Source organism: Scleropages formosus, chromosome 3, assembly GCF_900964775.1.
Source record: "Scleropages formosus chromosome 3, fSclFor1.1, whole genome shotgun sequence".
Taxonomy (NCBI): Eukaryota; Metazoa; Chordata; class Actinopteri; order Osteoglossiformes; family Osteoglossidae; genus Scleropages; species Scleropages formosus.
In genome coordinates this window covers 7708997-7729742 of record NC_041808.1, presented here as the reverse complement: position 1 = coordinate 7729742, position 20746 = coordinate 7708997, and the positions used below count along the sequence as shown (strand labels likewise).

At 43.3% G+C, this 20746-nt stretch overlaps 1 protein-coding gene across 1 annotated transcript in view; it reads right to left on the bottom strand.

Moving 5' to 3' along the window:
• akap6 (A kinase (PRKA) anchor protein 6) overlaps positions 1–20746 on the bottom strand; it is a 140043-nt gene that overhangs the window by 70970 nt on the left and 48327 nt on the right. The window contains exons 6-7 of the mRNA XM_029250634.1: positions 19077–19173; positions 16786–16937 (exon numbers count right to left, since the gene is read on the bottom strand). Coding sequence (XP_029106467.1) covers positions 16786–16937; positions 19077–19173 — 249 coding nt within the window. The remainder of the gene's footprint in view (positions 1–16785; positions 16938–19076; positions 19174–20746) is intronic.

Sequence of the window (20746 nt, the reverse complement as noted above, 5' to 3'; positions counted from 1 at the left end):
ATGCACAGCATGAATAATGTATGCAGAACTAATAAAAATTAATCAATTAATAATTTAAATTTCAGCAGTATTACTACACCAAAATGCATGGCTCAATAAGTAATATTTTTGCATTTTGTTCTTTTTAAAGTGCACTTTTTTATGAACCGGCATCCCGCCCAGAGTACACTACATCTCAGCCTTACGCCCAGTGATTTGGGGATAGGCTCCAAACCACCGTGACCATGATCTCGAAATCTGAAAATGGATTAATAGTCTTTTTAAATGGGGTTTGCCTTATCTGTTGAACAATAACAAATTACACTGGTTCCTGGTGTTAAGTTACAAATTTTTGTCTATGGGAGAGCGACGGCAACCTGTGTGTCCATGTGTCCGCTCTGCAGTATTTATAGCTCATGTCTGGAGTTCCTGAATGTTGGTGATCAATTATTTAGCACCCTACACTACTGAAGGGTACCCCCTAAGTGCATGAAGGGGGATGGGCTGAAAAAAGTTGACAGAATGATGTGAATAGCTGTACTACTTACTGCAGGGGGTTGCAGTTGGTGGGTACAGGTGGCTGGATGGAGGTGTAGATCCTAAAGGAGAGACGATCCTTGGACTCAGATTAGTACTTCCTTTTACACTTAGTGACATTTAGCGCTTACTGATGCCCAGTTCTCTGATACATATTCAATCATGATTAGCTTTCCGGTGTCTTCACTTCCTCCATCAACACCCACAGCCATGTCGGTCACAATAAGATGACAAATGGCACATGTTTTCTGTTTGAATTTTTCTGCAGCTGTCATTGAACGGGAGTTTGTGGGACGCAAGTTATTTTAACTTTTTTATTTTAACTCTTTCACTCAACAAATTCTAATTGTTGTTAATTTATTCAAATCATGGTCGCCGTGGTTTGGAGCCTACCCCAGAAATACAGGGTGTGCATTGTAGAAGTTACTTTGTTAACTTCTGAAAATCTACAAGCAGCAGATTTACATGTATTCATTTAGCAGACACGAAAACAAAATCCCTTTTAACGTGAAATGGGCAAAATTAAGGAAAAACTTAGAATTGTTACACAGAATAACAGAGGAAGCATACATATAGAACCACTCAGCACACACACCTCTGAATATTCCCACTACTGTACGCAGTAGACCCAGGTAGTCGGTGCTAGGAAATAAATGGAGTTCTGTTGCTGATGATACAGAACTCACACTGTGTTACACTTACATTTTTTTAATTAGCAGACACCTTTCTCCAAAGCGCCTTCTAACAAACTCCATGTAGTGTTATGAGCCCACACACCTTATTCACCATGGTGACATACACTGCTAGATACACTACTTACACTGAGTCACTCATCCATACATCAGTGGAACACACTTTCTTAATCAACAAACTTAGTCAAATATTAAAATAAAAAGTCACACAAAGTATTTTTATATTTGATTTTTTTTTTTTTTTTTTTTTACAGAATGTAACCTATAAATAGGTCAAGAGACACACACACACTTTCAGAACCGCTTGTCCCATACGGGGTCACGGGGAATCGGAGCCTACCCGGCAACACAGAGCGTAAGGCTGGAGGGGGAGGGGACACACCCAGGATGGGACGCCAGTCCGTCGCAAAGCACCCCAAGCGGGACTCGAACCCCAGACCCACTGGAGAGCAGGACCCGGTCCAACCCACTGCGCCCCTGGCTCAAGAGACATTCAGGTTATTAAGCTTTTTTGATTGTGATGACAATACAGAAAGCTGAAAGTGTCCAAAAGCTGATTAATGCGCTTTTTGGAGGAGTAAGTCAGCAATTGGAATGATGTCTTTCTATATTTTCAGTCATTTGAATTGAATTTTACATTAACATTTATTCATTCAGCAGGACCTTTTCTCCAAAGCGACGTACATCTCATCAAAAATACAACGTGTTCATTGTATCAGGAGAAAGAGAGACATAGCTGCAGACGTGTGATTCTTAAGTGCAGTTAGTTTGTTTCCAGCATATGAACCAATGTTCATCACACGAGTAGCTGCATAAAACTTCATTGGAATATCCACAATTCCTGATCAGCTTCTTAGTAATAATTGTTTTTTTTGTTTTTTTTTTTTGAGATACATATAAACATTTACATACATTACAGGAGTAACTGCGTACAGGTTTATCCAGGAATGATCTTAAACTTACAGCACACGAACATTTACACCTTACATGAACGTAAGAGATGATGGATGAAGCGAGTCTGGAAGAGGTGAGTTTTCAGGCCCTTTTTAAATGTGGACAGAGATTCAGCAGTTCTGAGTGAGAGGGGGAGGTCGTTCCACAACAACGGAGCCGGAACAGAGAACCTTCGTCCTTTTTTTTATTTTTTATTTTTGATTTTAATGCAGTTGGATGTTAATAAAAACACACACACACACACACACATTTTCAGAACCGCTTGTCCCATACGGGGTCACGGGGAACCGGAGCCTACCCGGCAACACAGGGCGTAAGGCCGGAGGGAGAGGGGGACACACCCAGGACGGGACGCCAGTCCGTCACAAGGCACCCCAAGCGGGACTCGAACCCCAGACTCACCGGAGAACAGGACCGTGGCCCAACCCACTGCGCCACCGCACCTCCCCGTTAATAAAAACAGTATTTTTTATTAAATATGCATATTATTATATGCATTTTTTTAAATTCAAATTTTTCTCATCGGTTTTTGCAGGTTTTAACTGGCCCACGTTTGTATTACATAGGTTTTATTAATTGTGACTTTAGATTTATGAACAAATCAAGTTACAGGTTTCCAGCTGTTGAACCAGTGTATTTGGGCAAATACTGAAGGCACCACTGTTAACTGTTAGGATGAAAACCAAGTTGCTATGAGAAAGTTAAACTGTTCGTACTGAAATGCAAGCTGAACTTTTCTGGAAATTCATATTGATCACGTACAATGTCTTAATCCTGTAGCGATGCAATTTTTTGCAGTAGTGACATTTACCAGGAAACTGCCTCAAGGACCAAGACTAGGCAAGAAACTCGAATCTCCTGGTAGGGAGATGTCTCTTCTTCCAAACTGTATCTTCACGTTTGACAGAATTACGTTTTTATTTCAGTAATGCCAGATGAACTGTACATATTTACATAACAAACAGAGCCTGGAGGAATGTAGAAGACACACACCAGGTACTGACACCAATGGGCCATGCGTGGTTCCTAATCCCTACAGCTGCAGAAGCTGCCAAGGCTGAAGTTTTGTTCTGCGATGTAAGACATGTCATCGCAAGCCAGGAATTCCCTGCGTCCGCCACCCGCCAACCAGAGCTCTCACAAAACTCTACGTTTACATTTTGATTTACAGATTTAGATTTGATTTACATTTACATGTTCCAAATGTAAGGACATTCTTTACATTTATTCATGAATATGATTTGTTCACCTCTGATCTATTTCTAACCACACGTGAAATATTGGGAGCAGAAGGTGGTGTAGTGGCTAGGGCTGCAGCCTTTGGGCACCACGGGATACAGGGTGGATCACTGCTTCCTGCTATAGGACCCTAGTAAAAAATCACCCTGCTGTATAAATTGGTAAATCATTGTAAGTTGCTTTAGAGAAAAGCATCAACTAAATGACTAACTTCAGATGTTAATGTGAAGCAAAACAAATTTGACAAATATAAGGTTTTTCACATTTAAACGATTATAGTGTTTTCTTGCTCCAATGCGGTGGAATAAGCTTGCCCTCTCACTCAGAACTGCTGAATCCCTGTCAACATTTAAGAAATGTCTCAAAACATGCATGTTTCAGGCTCACTTCTCCCCTGATGTCCTATATGCTCCGTAAACGTGAACTAGGCTCTTTATTTTAAAAAAAAATAAAAAAATAAAAAACTTTATTCAGCTGCTTGTATAATGTCTGCTGGTTCATATGGTGGAATGTGACAAATCGTACTATAGAATCACATGTCTGCCTCCAAATCTTTCCAGCTGTTGATGTAATGCACTTTTTGTGTCGTTCTTCAGAGAGAAGCAGCTGCTAAAGGAATGAATGTAAATATAAATGTAAATATGATACAAAACATGGAAAACCCCAGAAACCATGCAATGCTCTTAATGAACTGCAACAGCAGTCCAGCAACAACATAGTGAATTTCCAGCTCTAAACACAGCACCATAGGAAGCGTGGACTTCCCCGCAGTTTTTTTTGTCCTGTGCTCTGCTGCCCGCAAATGGCACGTCCGGGTAGAGACAGACAGACGGCAGCAGGTGTGCGCTGCTCAGATTTACAGCCCCACCAAAAGTGTGTGATTTTTCACAGCGGAAGCCGCCTCCCGGGAGAGTTTATGCCGAGCGCGCGAGCCGCACGTGTCCCGGCGTAGGCAACTGGCAGGTGTCCGACACACCCGGAGCAGGTGCTGACGGAGCGGTGAGCCAGGACACGTCGGCCCACCGAAGCACCGGACCGATCAAAGCCAAACGCTGACAGCTACATTCCACCGCTGCGCGGCACCCGCTGAGAGCGAGCTCGGCTCCACCTCGAACCCCTGTCCGGCTGAAGGACCTGGGGTTATCCCATTATAGAAATACTTCTCCCCGATACCTGACAGATTGACTGAACATGTATCGTTCCCCATGTAACACACACACCTCTGGGAGTTAAAGCGTAAATGTGCCAGTGACATCATTTGTTTTCACAAGATGAGTAATGGTTCAAGTCCCGCATTGCTTTGGGGAGAATATCAATTTTCCAAACAAAAATACACTTTTCGTGGACGCAACAACCCTTAATGGGATTGCGAATGTAACATCGCCTAATAAAAACAATACATTATCGGATACTTGCAGCAATGCGGACGACCATTTTCAGAAATATAAGATCACACGGGTGCTATAAAAATATGAGAGCGTGACCCCGGCTATCTGGCTGCTGCAGCACGGAGGGATCAGAAATATTCCGTTTTTTTTCCTTTCTCGGCAATGCTAAAAATCAGCAAATCGATCACGACCTATGATTCTCTCACACACATTTTCAAACATTTTCTAACCCTAACCTTCACTGTAACTCTAAGCAGCAGCAGTAGTAGAATAATAATAATAATAATAATAACAATAATAAAGGAAGAGTCTTATTCTTTTGCAAAAACACAGCACATTTAGGAATCACGGTAAATACTGTATGTATGTTCCCTATATTGCTGTTCAATATGTTGAAAAGTCGTACGTGGGGTGAATCCCAATGAACCCGATGACATGATATCAATGGACATCACAAGAAGCACACAACAAAGTGAAAGTGCTCCACTAGCTCCTAAAGAAATGGAACTTTTCTCAAGAGTTGTATTCATTTTGTTTTCCTTCCTGGCATTTTAGGCTTACCTGCACTACCATTCAAGGACATTGTTCCACTTACTTTCAATATCAAAGCGTGAAAATAAATCAAAAGTAATCTGAAAGACAAACCTTGCAGTGGAATGCCAAACTGTAAACGCCTGAAAGCATTTCTGTAAAACTATAATAGGTTCCCGCCAGAAAAAGGCATGACAGCCAAAGCAACAAGGAGTGCTTCCTTGGAAAATGCACTTTCTGAACTTCTTCTGTTCTTATAACAAGGAATAAAACAATTACCTCAGTTTTTGTGTTCAGGGTAAATATATAAATCATCATTTCATTGATGTCAGTCCAGTTTTACATGGTACAAAATACATCTAGCTTTATCACTTTTTGGGGGGGAACCTTCTACAGGTGTTAAATGCATTGACACTTACACCTAACTAACTTCTCGTGTGTTGCTGGTTTAATTTAGCATCTCACGAAGAAAGAGCTCATTCCCAACACTTGAAGCGCATCTGTTCCTATGGATACTATATATTCACTGCATATTCAGAACAATAGACACAAAGGATGTCCACAATGTCCACCTTAAAAAGCTTAAAGGGACAGCTAGTCCTCGCCTTACGACATACGTGACTTACAACAAGCCAGACTTACAACAGGCATCCAATAACCTCATTTTATTCTTTTCGAGGTCCGATGTTCGGCCGTAACGTTTACCGTAACATCGGCTGGCTGCATATTTGATGTAGACTGTCTCTCACTCGGTGTATGAGTGTCTGTCAGCATTTCTGTTTTGTTTCACAAAATTTTTCATTTGTAATTCCAATGAAGTTTTTTTTTTTTTTTTTTTTGTATTTAAAACAGCCAGTAAGCAAAAAACATGTTTTGGTTGTGCTTAAAAAAACAAAAGCAAAAGAATACAGATTTACAAATGAAAGTGAATAGCTCAGTATGAAAATAAAATTATTTATACAGTATTTCTATTATTATTTATGTTTAGGTTTACATTTATTCATTTAGCTGATGCTTTTCTCCAAAGTGACTCACAATGGTAGTCTACCTGCAATTATTTACCCATTTATACAGCTGGGTTATTTTACTGGAGCAATTTAGGATAAGTACCTTGCTCAAGGGTACTACAGCTGGAGGTGGGTAGCTATTTCTTTATTACTGTATTATTTTAACACAAATAAAGTGTGAAATCAATGAAAGAGTGTAACAAAGCTTTAATATACAGCATAGTATTCAGGTATGTTAATAAACTTGTATTATGTATGTATACATTTATTCATGTAGCTGATGCTTTTCTCCAAAGTGACTTACAATTATTTACTCATTTATACAGCCGGGTAATTTTACCAGAGCAATTTACGGTAAGTACCTTGTTCAAGGGTACAGTAGGTGGAGATCAAACCTGTGACCTTTGAATCCAAATGCAGTAGCTCTAACCACCACAGTACCAGCTGTCCCTACACTATGGTACACAATACAGTATAAGGGGATTTGCAACTTACAGCACAGTCATCCAGAAAGAAGCTTTTAGTAAGTCTAGGGCAACTTGTATATAAACATTTCCCTTCCTCATGTTCTGAGGAATTTTAGAAGATAGGGTAGGACATTATAATATCATCCTATTAATCCCTGCAGGGTAATTGACACATGGCTCAACCTGGCATAGAGCAACAAAGTGTAGTTATGCCAACAAGGCAATAAATAAGTAATGAAATAAATTAATCAAATAAAAAAAAAAAAAAAAAAAAAGAGAAAATTAGCACTTAGAAGTTACACATGCATTGCAACTAAATTGGGAACCATTATTTCACCGGTGCAATGACTTGGGTTTTAGGAGCGTTCCTGCTACAGCCTTCCCGACACCTACGTTTCAGATTTTCTAATGCATCGCATTCCGAAAAGAGATTAATGCCATTACTTTGTGCTAGACTTTGTGGGGGAAAAGAAATGAAATTCCTCCGTGACAGTCAAGGACTGGGCCATTCCACATTGTTTGCCCTGGTGCAGCAAAGTGTTGCCGTCGCACACTGTTTAAACTCAAGGACACTCTCTGGCTTCTCGTCTTGGAGGAAGCACTTTGTTTCTGTCAGCGTGACAAAAGGTGCAGTTGTCAGGGGTGAGGAGAATTAATACAAACAGTAGGTTTTCCCCCTCGTTCCTCTATCCCCGACTTGATTGCTTTCCCCCTTCCACGTCTCTTCATTGAAATTAGCTATGCTGAGACGACCATAAACACAGGCAATTCTAATCAACACAGCCAGATTTCAACATAATATAATCTTTTACAAGTCAGAGCATCTGTCAAAGCCAGCTATAAAATCTGAAGAGAAATAATTATGGCTCATCAAAAATCTCAAATCCAGGGGGCGAAGGGAAAAGAAAAAAAAAAAATCACGAGGGTCGTTTCGTGCAACGACAAGGGGTCCAAATTCCAATAAACTATACATATGAGATATATCCGTTTAAAAACACCAAAGCCAGAGGTTCAGCATGTCATTTTTTCCATAGAATACATTTCACGACTGACTCTTTTCCTCACCCTCTTCCGCCTGTTTTGCTTTTCATGCATAGCAGCTATCTTACCTTCAGCGGTTTTGGCCAGATTTCAGGGAGGAGAGATCCAGAGGGCAAACATTAGAATTTTATATCACTTCAAGAAGGGGAGAGGTGGGGTGCTAGCGCGTGGGGGGAAGCAGAAGAAGACATATGAAACTCCTCTGACATTCATTGAAGACTCCGTGGGGATGATAGCACATGTTTTTGTCTTTCACCTGCGAGGCATGTTAAATCAGTGCAATGATAAGGTAATTCAACAGCAAATATTTCATAACATTCCAGACAGTTTTATGTTTACCAGCTTGGCTATAAGCACTCTTGATTTTAAAAAGTGTCAGATATAGAGATGGGACACAGAAGGACTGGGGAGCATCGGCACGCAGGTGCGAGACGACTCAGAGGTCACGTTGAGGGTTAAATAATATACGGGCGATTAAGAAATATAACGCACAATAGCATGTATAACTTACTGTTACTACGTACTATCCGACGCTGTCAGATAAAGTGAAAAATGATCATTTCGCATGATCATTCATGGATTTGGCTTATGCTTTTGTCCACGGTGACCTACAACTCAAGGTAAATGAACTTACGCTTCACACCGAATGGAAGGCTTACATACATACGAATAATTATTAAAGAGCAACTTCCGCATTTGATATTTGCGTTCGCTTTTCCTCCGGCTGCTCTATGCATTTCTTTCTCCGAGAACTTTAAGGCTGTTCCTCATCCCTTGTTTCCGTCCGCAGCGGACTACAGCGCCGCAGCCAGCAAGTATCTGTAATAATTCCTTTATTAATAATAAAGAGAGCAATTGATAGTTCTCCAGCGCCCATCCTTCCCAAGGAAGGCCAGTTAAATATTCATGGTCAATTATTCCACTCTGACTGAAAGGGTAAATGCTTGGTCCTGAGAGAGAGAAGGAAGAAGAAAGACCCAGAGAGTTAATAATGTGCCATTTTTCTAGAACCTATCCATCACCGGCTGCTCAGAGGGGTCCACGGCACACCGCCGTTCCACATTCGAGAGGCGGCGGCGGAAGCCTAACAATCACATCTTCTTTTAAAAGAAAACAGGAAATACCAGGAACTCCCCACAGCATTTGTATAGCAGACAGCTTGAATCGGTGAAGCTTTTTTCCAGGCCCACATAGAAAGGGGCACAGAGCAAGCGCTCAATGCCGAAACGGTGCGCTTTATTAACTCGGTGGCCGTAAAGAGTCGCTAGGATTACAGTTCTCCAGGAGACAATGTGTGAGAAAGGGCTGACCACTACCCACTGAGCTGCTTGCTCACAGACCTAGCAGTGCTCTCCATTAGCTTGATGATCACGGAAAGGGTGCAATTCACGCTACGGTGTTATTACATAATAGATAGCGCGTGAGGGCACAGATTGTTGGCAAAAGTTGGCAACAAAAGTCCCCAAAAGGGCCCTAAGGTAATATTCTTGAGAAACGTATTTCACCAAAATTTGTCAAGGCTAAATAACAATAATTATTATAATAATAATAATAATACATTTACATTTATCCATTTAGCAGATGTTTTTCTCCAAAGTGACATACATCTCACAGAGAATAGAATTTATGCATTACATTAGGAGAAAGAAGTAGCTGCAGACATGTGATTCTTAAGTAAACCTAGTTTGTTACTTTCCACTTAAAGCACCGATGTTCATCACTCAAGTAGGTGCATAAAACACAGGATAGATGAATCCTGATAACCTTCCTACAATTTTTAATTTTCTTTTATAATAATAATAACAACAACGTGGGGCGTGGTGGCATGGCAGGTTCAGCTGGTGCCCGCTGTGTGGCAGGTCTGGGGTTCGAGCCCCGCTTGGGATGCCTTGGGATGGACTGGCGTCCCGTCCTGGGTGCGTCCCCTTGCCTTCGGCCTTGCGCCCTACGTTGCCGGGTAAGGCTCCGGCTCGCTACGACCCCATTCGGGGCAAGCAGTTGTTGACAGTGGATGAGAAATAATAGTTTACAAAGGAAACTAAGCACACTGCAGAAACGTGAAAAATCCACGTACCTTTAGATAAGCAAACATGAACAACTATGCATGCACTCGTATTTGTCTGGACTGATGGGTCTGTGTACGTCGGTTCACTGTAGAAAACCCCTCCCCTTCATAGCAGCAGTCGCAGGAAGGTCCGCTATGAGACAAGTGTGTAGCAGGTACACCGTGTTCCAATATCATAACCTTGCCTATCAGATTAGACTTTATTGTGTTAAGTTTGATAGGATTCATTAAACATCTGCAGGTCTGGCAGACGGACACCCTGGAAATCACAAAGGAAATCAAAGTAATAGCCTTCTATTGCGTTTCACATTTTCCAGAATTACTCTGATTCTAATAATTGTGGCCTAAAGTGTTCCATGTTGCTTTTATTTGCTTGCAGGTTGGGTAATCTTTGATCTGACTGCCAAACGCTGACCGTATGATACAAAATAAGAAAAGGGAAGAAAAAAAAAAGAAAAAAAACGTCTGGCTTTCATTTGGAATCTCAGCAAGCGCAATAAAAAGCCAACGGCTAAAAAAATAAGAAAAAATATCCAAATTAAGCGAAACGAGGGATTCTTCAGTGCGTGCTGTGTTTTTCGGTTCCATTCACGATTACATAGTTGATGCAAAAAGCATCTGATGCAAAGCAACCACTTGGTGTGTTATTGCAAGCAATGAAATTAAAATATATATATATAGTGATGTCATTTACAAAGAATCCTTCTCGTCTCCAAACTGAGAGTCGTCCAAACACAAAGACAGCAGATTGACATGAGGGCAGCAGATACATTAGCATCAAGAAAGAAAGAAAAGCCCCTCTATCCCATCATTTTGTCAGAGTTGTCTGAAAACAATTGTTTATGGCTGTAAACGCATGCAAAGATGTTCTATAATGGCAACAAATGCAACAAACAGAGCATTTGCATATTGTCAGATGAGTAATTTTTACACACATTGCAGATTCTTATTTTGCAAACTGCTCCGAGACCACGTGCATCTTTGTTGCAGAAAACTTGCAGACACGCAAAAATTGTGAATATAACAATCAGTGCTGCAGTATTAATATTCATTTTTGGTAATCCTTGTAATTAAACATTTGAGAACTTTCCCAGAAAAAGCGGGCAGAAAGCAAGCCTCTTTGTCTGTTTAAAAATGTACTTCAGTTGTCAGATTGCCTTTGGCAAAGACTCTGAGAAAATGTTTTTACTTACTTTATAAATTACATTCTGAGCAGTTCTGCATTTTAATGCACCCCAAAAGCACAGATATGCAGTTTTAAAAAGGGTTATGAACTTGGATCACTGATTTCTGCATCTGTCGCGCACTACAAAATTAAGAGGACGGTAGCTGATGAGTAGGCAATGATGGAAAAATTAGTAAGTGGGATTAAGTTTCATAGTTTACTCATCACTTGAAAGAGCAGATGGGATTCTGCAGTGTACAGAACTGCCATTGGAACCCACAAATGATTCAGGACTTTTTTTCTGTGTTCACCATCGAATACTAAATACAGCACCGATATCGTGCTCGATATCAATACATATACAAAATGTAAGGCGCTTTTATACCATAACTCTAAGAAACACACCGGATCTGATAGAAACTATTTGTATTCTACTCTGAGATAGCATCAAAAGATCCATTATTATGTTATATAATATTCCTGTATCGTCTGATATTTTGCATAATTTTTCCACATGACAGCATCTGAAGTGCCATCATTAACTCAATGGTACACATACAATGTGGAGAATATGACCAGAGTGGGTATTTTTGTGAATTTACCCAGTACCATTTTTTGTGACTTTGAAAGAGAAAGCCCAAAGACTCCTGCAAGGGCCACTTGAAATATATTACTGGTTTGGAGTAAATCACAGTAAAGCCCAGGAAAGCACAAGTTTGCTTTACGCACAAGGTCGATCAGCGTACGATGCCCCGTGGCTGTTGAACATCACGAGAATCGTTAATGTCGTCATTGTCCTTAACTGCTGTTTCATGCGAGATCATTTGAATTTCTCTAAAACTTGAATTCTCAGGGATTTCCTCATCACAATTTACAAGATACACAGTTTTTAAATGTTGTTTCCAGTTCTGCTTATTTGCTTTGCAATCTGACAACTGTTTCTTAGACTGATCTCGTGGAATTAGACCATCTTCGAGACATAACAGATATGACATACAACAGAAGACATTTTCCAATTTTTAAGTTTATTATTAATTTGTATCAAACCACCCAACATTTTGCATTAATTAAATTTTCAGTAACTGAAACAGAAAATTCCAGCTGTTTAATTTATATATTAAAATGCTGCATTTCCTGTAGTGTTCTGGGGTAAAGGTAGATGAATGCTTTGCAATGAAGCCCATTAGCCCACTATAAACGAAGGGTTTAATTTTCAAAAATTAAAAAGGTGGAAACTGAAATGCTTGTTTTACTAAACTAAAGGTCATTTTTTTTTTTTTTTTAAGTCTGATTTATCCCTTCCAGAAATTTGACCTCAGCTGACAGAGCTCCGTATTTTGACGTTATACGGGCGCTTAAATACATCCACCTATGAAGAATTCAGAGCGTCAAAGATGCCCATTCCAGTAGACTGTTTTATGTCTTAGGTTGCACCTACGGCTCTCGTACGTACGCAGACAAACAACGTACGCAGGCAGGGCCACTGGGAGTTTCACAGGAAAGGTGCCGCAGTCCCGATTTAAGGTAGCACTCCACTTAATTTCATTTTTTGGCCAGTGACAACCCGGGGGCATTTGAAGCGTGGTGACTTTGATATCCCCCGGCCTGCTCCATATGCATCATGGGGATTGTGTCGCGTTGCGGCTAGTTAACATACGTTAGTGAGCAGCGCGAGGGGCGGCAGGGTCGCCCCCCCGCCGAGCAGGCGTACCGCCTGCCCAGGCTGCTGAAATAGATGCCCCGGGGCAGACAAGCTGTCTCCCAGCAGCTACAGATAAGGTTGCCATGCTTTTACATACATACATATAATAGCAGAAATATATGCCACCGACACCTGGCGAGGCTAACGCATTCTGGATCACCGGCATAGTCCGCAGATATGGAAATACTCAAGGCCATGTAGTCGCACCAAACTCATATGTGACGTCCTGATAACGCACCCTTGACATTTCAGCTCCTACAACACTGGGGAGTGTTTGGACAGCTGTGCACTTTCCTCTCGTTCCTCGTCTCCATCCGGATTCGCGCGGTTCCTCGGAAACGCAAGCTACAATAAACCACGCGTTAGGGATACGTTAAAGGATGGATGCGCCCGGGTTCGGAGAGACAACTCTCCCTTCCTCGGCCGGGCCGGGAGAAGCGATGGCGTGTCGCGGGCGACCGGCACGCTGCTCCATGTCCTTGCTGGGTGGCACCGAAAGGAAGCAGGCCAGCATGCACAGCGGAGGACTCTACAGCTCTAGATCAGGCTTTGTCTCCTGCTGCGGCGTCTTCGCAGAGAAATTCTACGGTTACCGATTTCAAGACGAGGGAGTTCAGCCACTTATTGATCTGAAATAAATGCTGCTCGTTACCCAGAAACATTTGCATGGTGGTAATAAACTCGAGCTTATTGGTCAGTCATGTCTATCATAGGCTGGAGACCTTAGGGGACATGACAAGCAGTGGGGGAAGCGATGAGGCTGATGGCCTGAGGCCGGCAGGGAAGGGACTCGCCGCTCGGGGGCCTGCTGCTTGATGAATGGCAAGCACGTTAGGCAAAAAAAAAAAAAAAAAAAACTCTGTGTACAAGATCGTGCTCATGCGTTTGTGTTGGCATGCTAGCACCGCTCCTAACTACGTATCTAACAATTTTTCATTCGAAACTCCCCCTACAGCACAACGACCAGCGCACGGAGGAATATACTTATGTTCTGTGGTTATATTTTAAAAAATCCTCAAAGGTGGAAGTAGCGCATGATTTCTGAGATCCTTTTTGATCTAGCGAGGTTACGGCACACACATTTTCCTGCACCGCGTTGCCAAATTTACTTGGCTCGTAACCTGAGCGACCTGATGGCGGTAAAACATTTCTGTGATTCTCGAAGTCCTACCTGACATCAGAACATAAGGAAGCGCTTAAAGTTTTCAAGTTGGGCACAGAGTGATGTCCCCAAATCTACCTCTATACCCAGGTACACCACACGTGAAAGAGGTCATGGTTTGATGATGGTATCGCAAAGGAACAGATTAATGGATCGCACCGTCCTTGAAGGAACAACCGAACCACAGCGAAGTCGGGTTTGCAAGTCACAGACCACTCAAACAGCACTGTCATGATTGTTTGACGGTCCGTGCCCCTGCTCCGATATTGTTCTGCCGCTTAATTAGAGGGGAATAGCTAACCAGGACTGTGGACCGCAAGGCTTTCTACTTACCAAGCATCCAATACCGTCAGAATGTTACATTCCGTCTAAAATTATATGAATGAGAAAAGAACGGAAAGATGATACCAAGAGCAAACTATTGTGACTGCCGTGAGAAACGCACCCTGCCTTATGCTCACCTTAACAGTGTTTTCGACGAATTGGAGGGCCAGGCACGCTATGTTTTATAGGTAGCTGCTCACTGGTGTGTTATTCCCAGAAGAAAATCGGTTAGAAAATCAGAATTCATGAGAATAAGCCATTAATGACACGATTTTGATCAAATGTATTGGTAAAGCAGCTGGTTTTCTGGGTTATAGCTTTCCAAAGGTTACATAAAATAATCAGCAACCTTTATTGATTCAAACTGAGCACTTGGTGAAATGTTCAATCATTCCTGTGCTTAATCTGAAGCAAGAAAAACATACAATTATGAAAAAGGTCAAATATATTAGTCAGTAAAATAAAACTCACATGATATGCACATACTATAATGTTTGTGTGCGATATCTGTTACAGTAAGATCTCCTACAATACATCATAATGTCATTATCCCAGTATTAAAAACCCAAGGCTTAACTCTAGACACAATATTTAATAGGGCTGTTAATCCATTACATTTTACATGATTAGTTTTTTGGCATTAGTTCATTAATCTGTAGATTAATTGGTGCACTTTAATAAAAACAAAACAGTTTCATAGCAACAGTTTTGAACTGTACATAAATTAATAATATTGTGCATTATTCATGTTACAGACGCAGAACTCCACAATTATCGTAGCTGTTATAAATAGCTACGATTATTATTTTGTTCAGATATTGGCATTAAAGAGTTATCACGTTTTTAGAATCACAGTCTATTGTATTTCGGTTGTGTGCCGAGTTTTCGTACATCGCGTGAAGTTCAAGGACTCTCGTTTTTAATCGAGGAAGAAAATCCTGATCGATAATTACATTTCAAATATTTTGAATATAATTGCTCAATTAAGTGAACTGCAAAGTTTTGTTTTTAATGGGGCTGAGAAAAATGAGGATGCCAGCTGCATCAGGCGGCTGACAGAAGGTGAGTTTTAAGAGTTTAACCCTCCTTCACTTACAAGAGCTGATGGAGCGTTCATTTGCACGTCATCAAACGGCCATTGTGCCCACACAATTGCCGAAATTAACAAAAAGTCCACAAAATTACGGCACTGTTGTATTTCTGTGTACTAATGGACTAATGGAATTACAACAGCAAGGTGTTAATACAGCGTAGTGCTTGCGTTGCTTTTACCACAGGCGCTCAAAAATCACCGGTGGCTGAATGTACAGTATCTAACAGCCAAGCAGACATACTGCATCAGATCAGTAAACAATTTCTCCAGACACCATCGTTCATTTCGTGAATACCACCACCTACAGTTATTACCCGTGTGCATATAGAACAACGAAACCATTCTGAATGCAGCGCGTACTAAAATGCCGGGACTGCTCTAGTACATATATATCTAGGACTACGATGACTATCGGTGTTTGGTGATCGGTAATGCCGGGTGACATCCTCCTTCTGTACCACTGCGTATTTATTCAACCTGCATACAATGGCAGGAGCTAAAACACACAGGCCATCGGGAGATTTGCAGCTCTGCCTGTGACCTTCCTCCTGCTACAATAGCCATCTTCTAATTAGGCAATGCATCTGATAGTCATTAAGAGCAATGAGATAATGAATCACTCGCTCTCCTCTTTGTTAATTTGCTGTAACCAAGCGGCTAATGGATGTCAGAGCTGACTGATCGCACTGATTGTGGTGATTTATAATTGCAACAAAACAATCTAAAAGCAATGGGATTATGTGTGTCACCACTACAGTGGGGTCTTGTTTACACAGCGCACGAGAAAGGTGAAGGAGAGGAATATGGCTTTAGAATTAAGCCGGGGGTGGACGGACATAGCTCATTTTCTCGAGTTCGTGGCCGGGCGAACCGGACTAACGGAATCCCGAAGACCTTCGGAAGAAACCCCACCCCCGGGTGCGCTCAGGAACGATGCGTATTGAGTCACCGAAGCCGCACGTGAAGGTATGAGTAGAAATATCGAAGAGAGGGCCAACCTCAAAAGTCAATTACACGGTGACATTTAACACAGCGAGGGCAACTGAGCCCCGGAATGAATGCCCTTAAAATTCAAAACGGCGCGCGAGGTGAATAAAATAAATACCGTGCTGCATAACACGACATCATATGTGTGCACTTTCGCTAATTATTCATGCAACGTTACCCCGCTTAGTGTTCATTGAAGAGGGCCTCCATATCCAGCTCATGCGCATCTAGGCGTGTCCTTCGCTTCTCGGCAAAGAAACGGGAAACTTTCCCCCCCGTGCCATTTCTTATGCTAATAGGGACTGCCCCCCCCACCCCCACCCCGGTGTGGCCTATCTATTTGTTTATTTTGCTGAGTGAGCACTGCGTTGCCGCCGGCCACACCGCGGATTTCAGTAGCAGCCGGAGAGGAAACTGGGGAGGAAATGGGGCTGGAGCCGCCGCCAGTTTACCTTGGGGCTGGGCGCCACACGCCACGCCTCGCCGGTCATGATCTGGGCTTTGATGGCGTCCAGGGCGCACAGGATCCAGCTGTGTTGCCGTCGGACGTGTCGCTGCAGCTCCTGCCACTGGTGCTCGATCATCTGCAGCGTGTCCCTGAGGCCTTCGGAAGGGGGCAGGAACGAGAGATGGAGGTAACAGACTGGCACCGGCGGGGCTGGCGTGGGTGGGGAATGGGCTGGTCATTCCCCCACCCTTCCACCAGTCCCTTCCGCAGCCTCCTTAAACGGTTGATTAATAGCTACAAAAGATCAGCTGATTAATCTTAATTTACATGCTAAATTCAAGAAAAAATACTAAGCGAACCGCTCTGTGATATATGGTGGATCGGCCAGCCTAAGGCAGCCTAAGGCAGCCTGCAACGTGGCGCCCGCGGTAGTGCATGATTCTGGACAGTTTTAATATCCACAGCAGTTTTTAATATCAGTTATTGACAGTTTGGGCGTATGGACATGCTGTGTGTGAGCCTCACCCACACTTAGCGCCGGAGACACTGGAATCACAATGACAGCTCTGGCGAAAACTGTGCCCTGCTGCCAGGCGCCTGTGAAATCACTTCCGTTTTTATACGTTCGAGCGTTTCTTGATGCAGAGAAAGTATCGCGGCGCAAACGCACCCCACAATAAAACCGAACAATGAAGTGAATTTGTGCTGTGCCGATGTTGCGAGATTTATATTAATGCCCGGGCAAATTATTAATTACATTTGTTCCTTTAGCTTAATGATAAGCTGCTCAAAATTTTTTATAGAGCAGGAAACTTCTGTTACTGGAGCGATTTTAGGGCGGGTACCTTGTTCAAGGCTACTACAGCCGTAGGGGGAGGATTCGAACCCGTGAACTTCGGCCCAAAGGTCCTGCCCTGCGTTTCCTACACTAAACGCCGATTCTGATCACGAGGCAATGTTGCCTAGGATAATAAGAAGATATACGAGTAATTCCGGAAATCAACACTCGGAGACACCGTCCATCAGCTTGTGACCAAAAGCTGCATGAGATACAAGCAGCATGTGGCCCGTTCCGCAGGTACAGTTAAGGAGGAGTAACTTTGGTGTCCCTGCGTCGCTCCTTCAGCTGGAAAGGGCAGGAGCGAGGAAACACGGGGCAAGTTTTTGCACTTTCCTGCGCTCGCTCACTTTGCACGTGGTCAGCATCAGGGTCCCCCCCCCTCCCCAAAGTCCGGACACTGCAGCGCTCGTCATTTTCTCTTAATTCGAACCTCTGCGCGGCGAGCGGAGCGATCCGAAATGCACCTGCGCTGGCGGAACACAAAGCGTGCAGTTAATCCCTGTTTCTGTTACAAGTCATTTTCCACCTGGCCGTCATCCCCGGCATACAGATCGCTTCCCAAATCCTATTTCTTCAGAGTAATTAAAAAGCATAAATTAAGATAAATGAAAAAGGGGTGAAATGCAAAATATGACCCTGCTTTTGTCACTTGTGCGGATTACACCCTGCATTGTCTATCTGCTGTCGAACAATGTGAGTTCTTGCTTCTACCTGCAAAATTATTAGCGATGTGCCGAGTTGCTAGGAGACCAGGTATTACTGGCTATGCGGGACGTTGGAAGGAGATTTGCAATTAATAATTGTGGTGTCCAATACAAACTGACTGAAGGTGCTGGAAGCCAGAGCAGATTAAAGAGTGTGGTGTGGGGTGGGGGGGAGCAAGAGCGAGAGCGAGAAAGAGGGAGAGAGAACAGGGCAGGAGGGAAGGGCGGCACGGGTGCGAGACAGCAGGGAAAGGTGGAGAGGCGGTCGCTGTGGGACTCAGCTGTTGGAGCTTTCAAACTCACTCCGCTCCTGGGGGCCATCTACATTTTTAATGGTCGGCAGCTTAACAACGGGCCGGGAGACACCTCGCCAACAGGGAGGCCGGCGTGGCACGTCCGTGCGCTCGCAGAGAGTTCCGCGGGCGACTTGAGGTGAATCATCTCCGAGGGGGGAGGACTGTCTGAGAGATGCCCTGTGACTCCCGACCTGCTGTTCTTAATTCCGCTCTCTTGATATACTCCGTCCCTGCCAGCTCCTCAGCCGTCGCCCACTACCCCCTACCTGCCTTTTCTTTTCTCCGCCCCCCCCCAACCCCCCAACCCTTACAGGCCTCGATTCGCTGCAGAATGCCATTTGTACTGTACGCGGAGAGCCCTCTCTCCTTTGCCTGCTGAAAGATTTATAAATCCTGAAGGTCAGTATGTTAATATAAACATTAATAATAAATGCAAGGGTTTCCAGAGCGCTACCTGATTTGTGGGAGATGATGACTTGCAGCAGCTGCCTCCCCTCGTCCAGCACGGCATCTTTGAGGGAACAGTGGCTGTCGACGCTCAGCTTGAAGCTCTGCGGCGAGAAGGAGAGAGGGAGGGAGGGAGTGAGGGAGGACATGCCGGCGTGAAGCTTCACCACGTTAAACTTTGTACGATGCCAACGCGCGGCGCCGGGAAACAGCCGCGAACACGAAGCCGCGTGATCTCCCACCAGATGACATGATTTTAAAAACACATTCATAGATCCTCACCGGATCCTTGGGGAAGAAAGACCTTCAGACATAATATATTAACATAATTAACATATAGCCGCACGCAGACTATATAAGATTATGAACTCGGGCTCCTCGCAATACTCTCGAGAAACAAGAGGAGAGACAGGAAGCCCTGGAGGGTTTTTCTGGTTACTAAGTGCACGCGAGGCTGAGCGTTCTCATCGCGACCCTGTCCGTAGTCGAGGCCCGAACGCGCCGAAGATGCCGCCTCGCTCGATACCGAAACGGCCGCGACGCTGCGCCGCCCGCACATGCACTTAGTCACCAAACTCTCACGAATTCCAGCAAGCAAGACGCTCACCACACACACACACACACACACACACACACAATATGAGCTGCCGATGGAATTTAATAACCGAAACGTAGCCTTCGCGCAGATTCGAACGGACACACGCAACCTTTTTCTTTTACAGTTATCCTCTGAGATACGGGAATCCGGTTTACAAGAATTCAGAGTTCCAGGCGGTTTCATTTAATACCCCTATTTCAATCCGCAAAACATTTCCTCGTATTTACGGGGGCTGATTTTGCTTTTCACGGGCCTCTCGACAGCTGAGCAGCGGGAACCCGGAACCGCCATGCCGCCTTATTCTTGCTTATAGTTACTATAGTAACTATTGGCTACTTCTGCATTAAATTCTCAGCCTCCGCTACATTTATTACATTTACATTTATCCATTTAGCAGATGCTTTCCCCCAAAGTGACGTACATCTCATAGAAAATACAATTTGTGCATTTCATTAGCGGGAAGAGAGACGTAGAAGCAGACGCGTGATTCTTGAGTAGTTTCCACCATATGCACCAATGTTGATCATACGAGTAGCTGCATAAAACTTTATGAGAATATCCACAATTCCTGATCACCTTCCTAGTATTTTTTTTTTTTTTTTTTTTGGGGGAGATACCTATGAACATTTACGTTACATTACAGGAGTAGCTGTGCAAAGGTTGATCTCGGCATCATCTTAAAGTTACAGCACATGAACATTTACACCTTACATAAACTTAAAAGATGATGGGCGAAGTGAGTCTGGAAGAGGTGAGTTTTAAGACGCTTTTTTTAAACGTGGACAGAGATTCAGCAGTTCTGAGTGAGAGGGGGAGGTCGTTCCACCACTAGTCCTCGTTTGCTAGTTTGACCTGTTAAAATCTCAGTGATCACGGTCCCGTTTGGACTGTCCAAACCGTATCAACTTCTTCAGTGAGTGTTAGTTCATTCGCATTGTTTTACTCGATTTCTTCCGTCTTTACACTTTTCTTTTCCCAATAGCATATGTACAAATGTTTGTTTGTGAGTCTTTGTTCACTGCGCAGTGCGTAACGGCTACGAAAGAGCCAAACAAGTCGGAGCAGACAGACATAGAGTA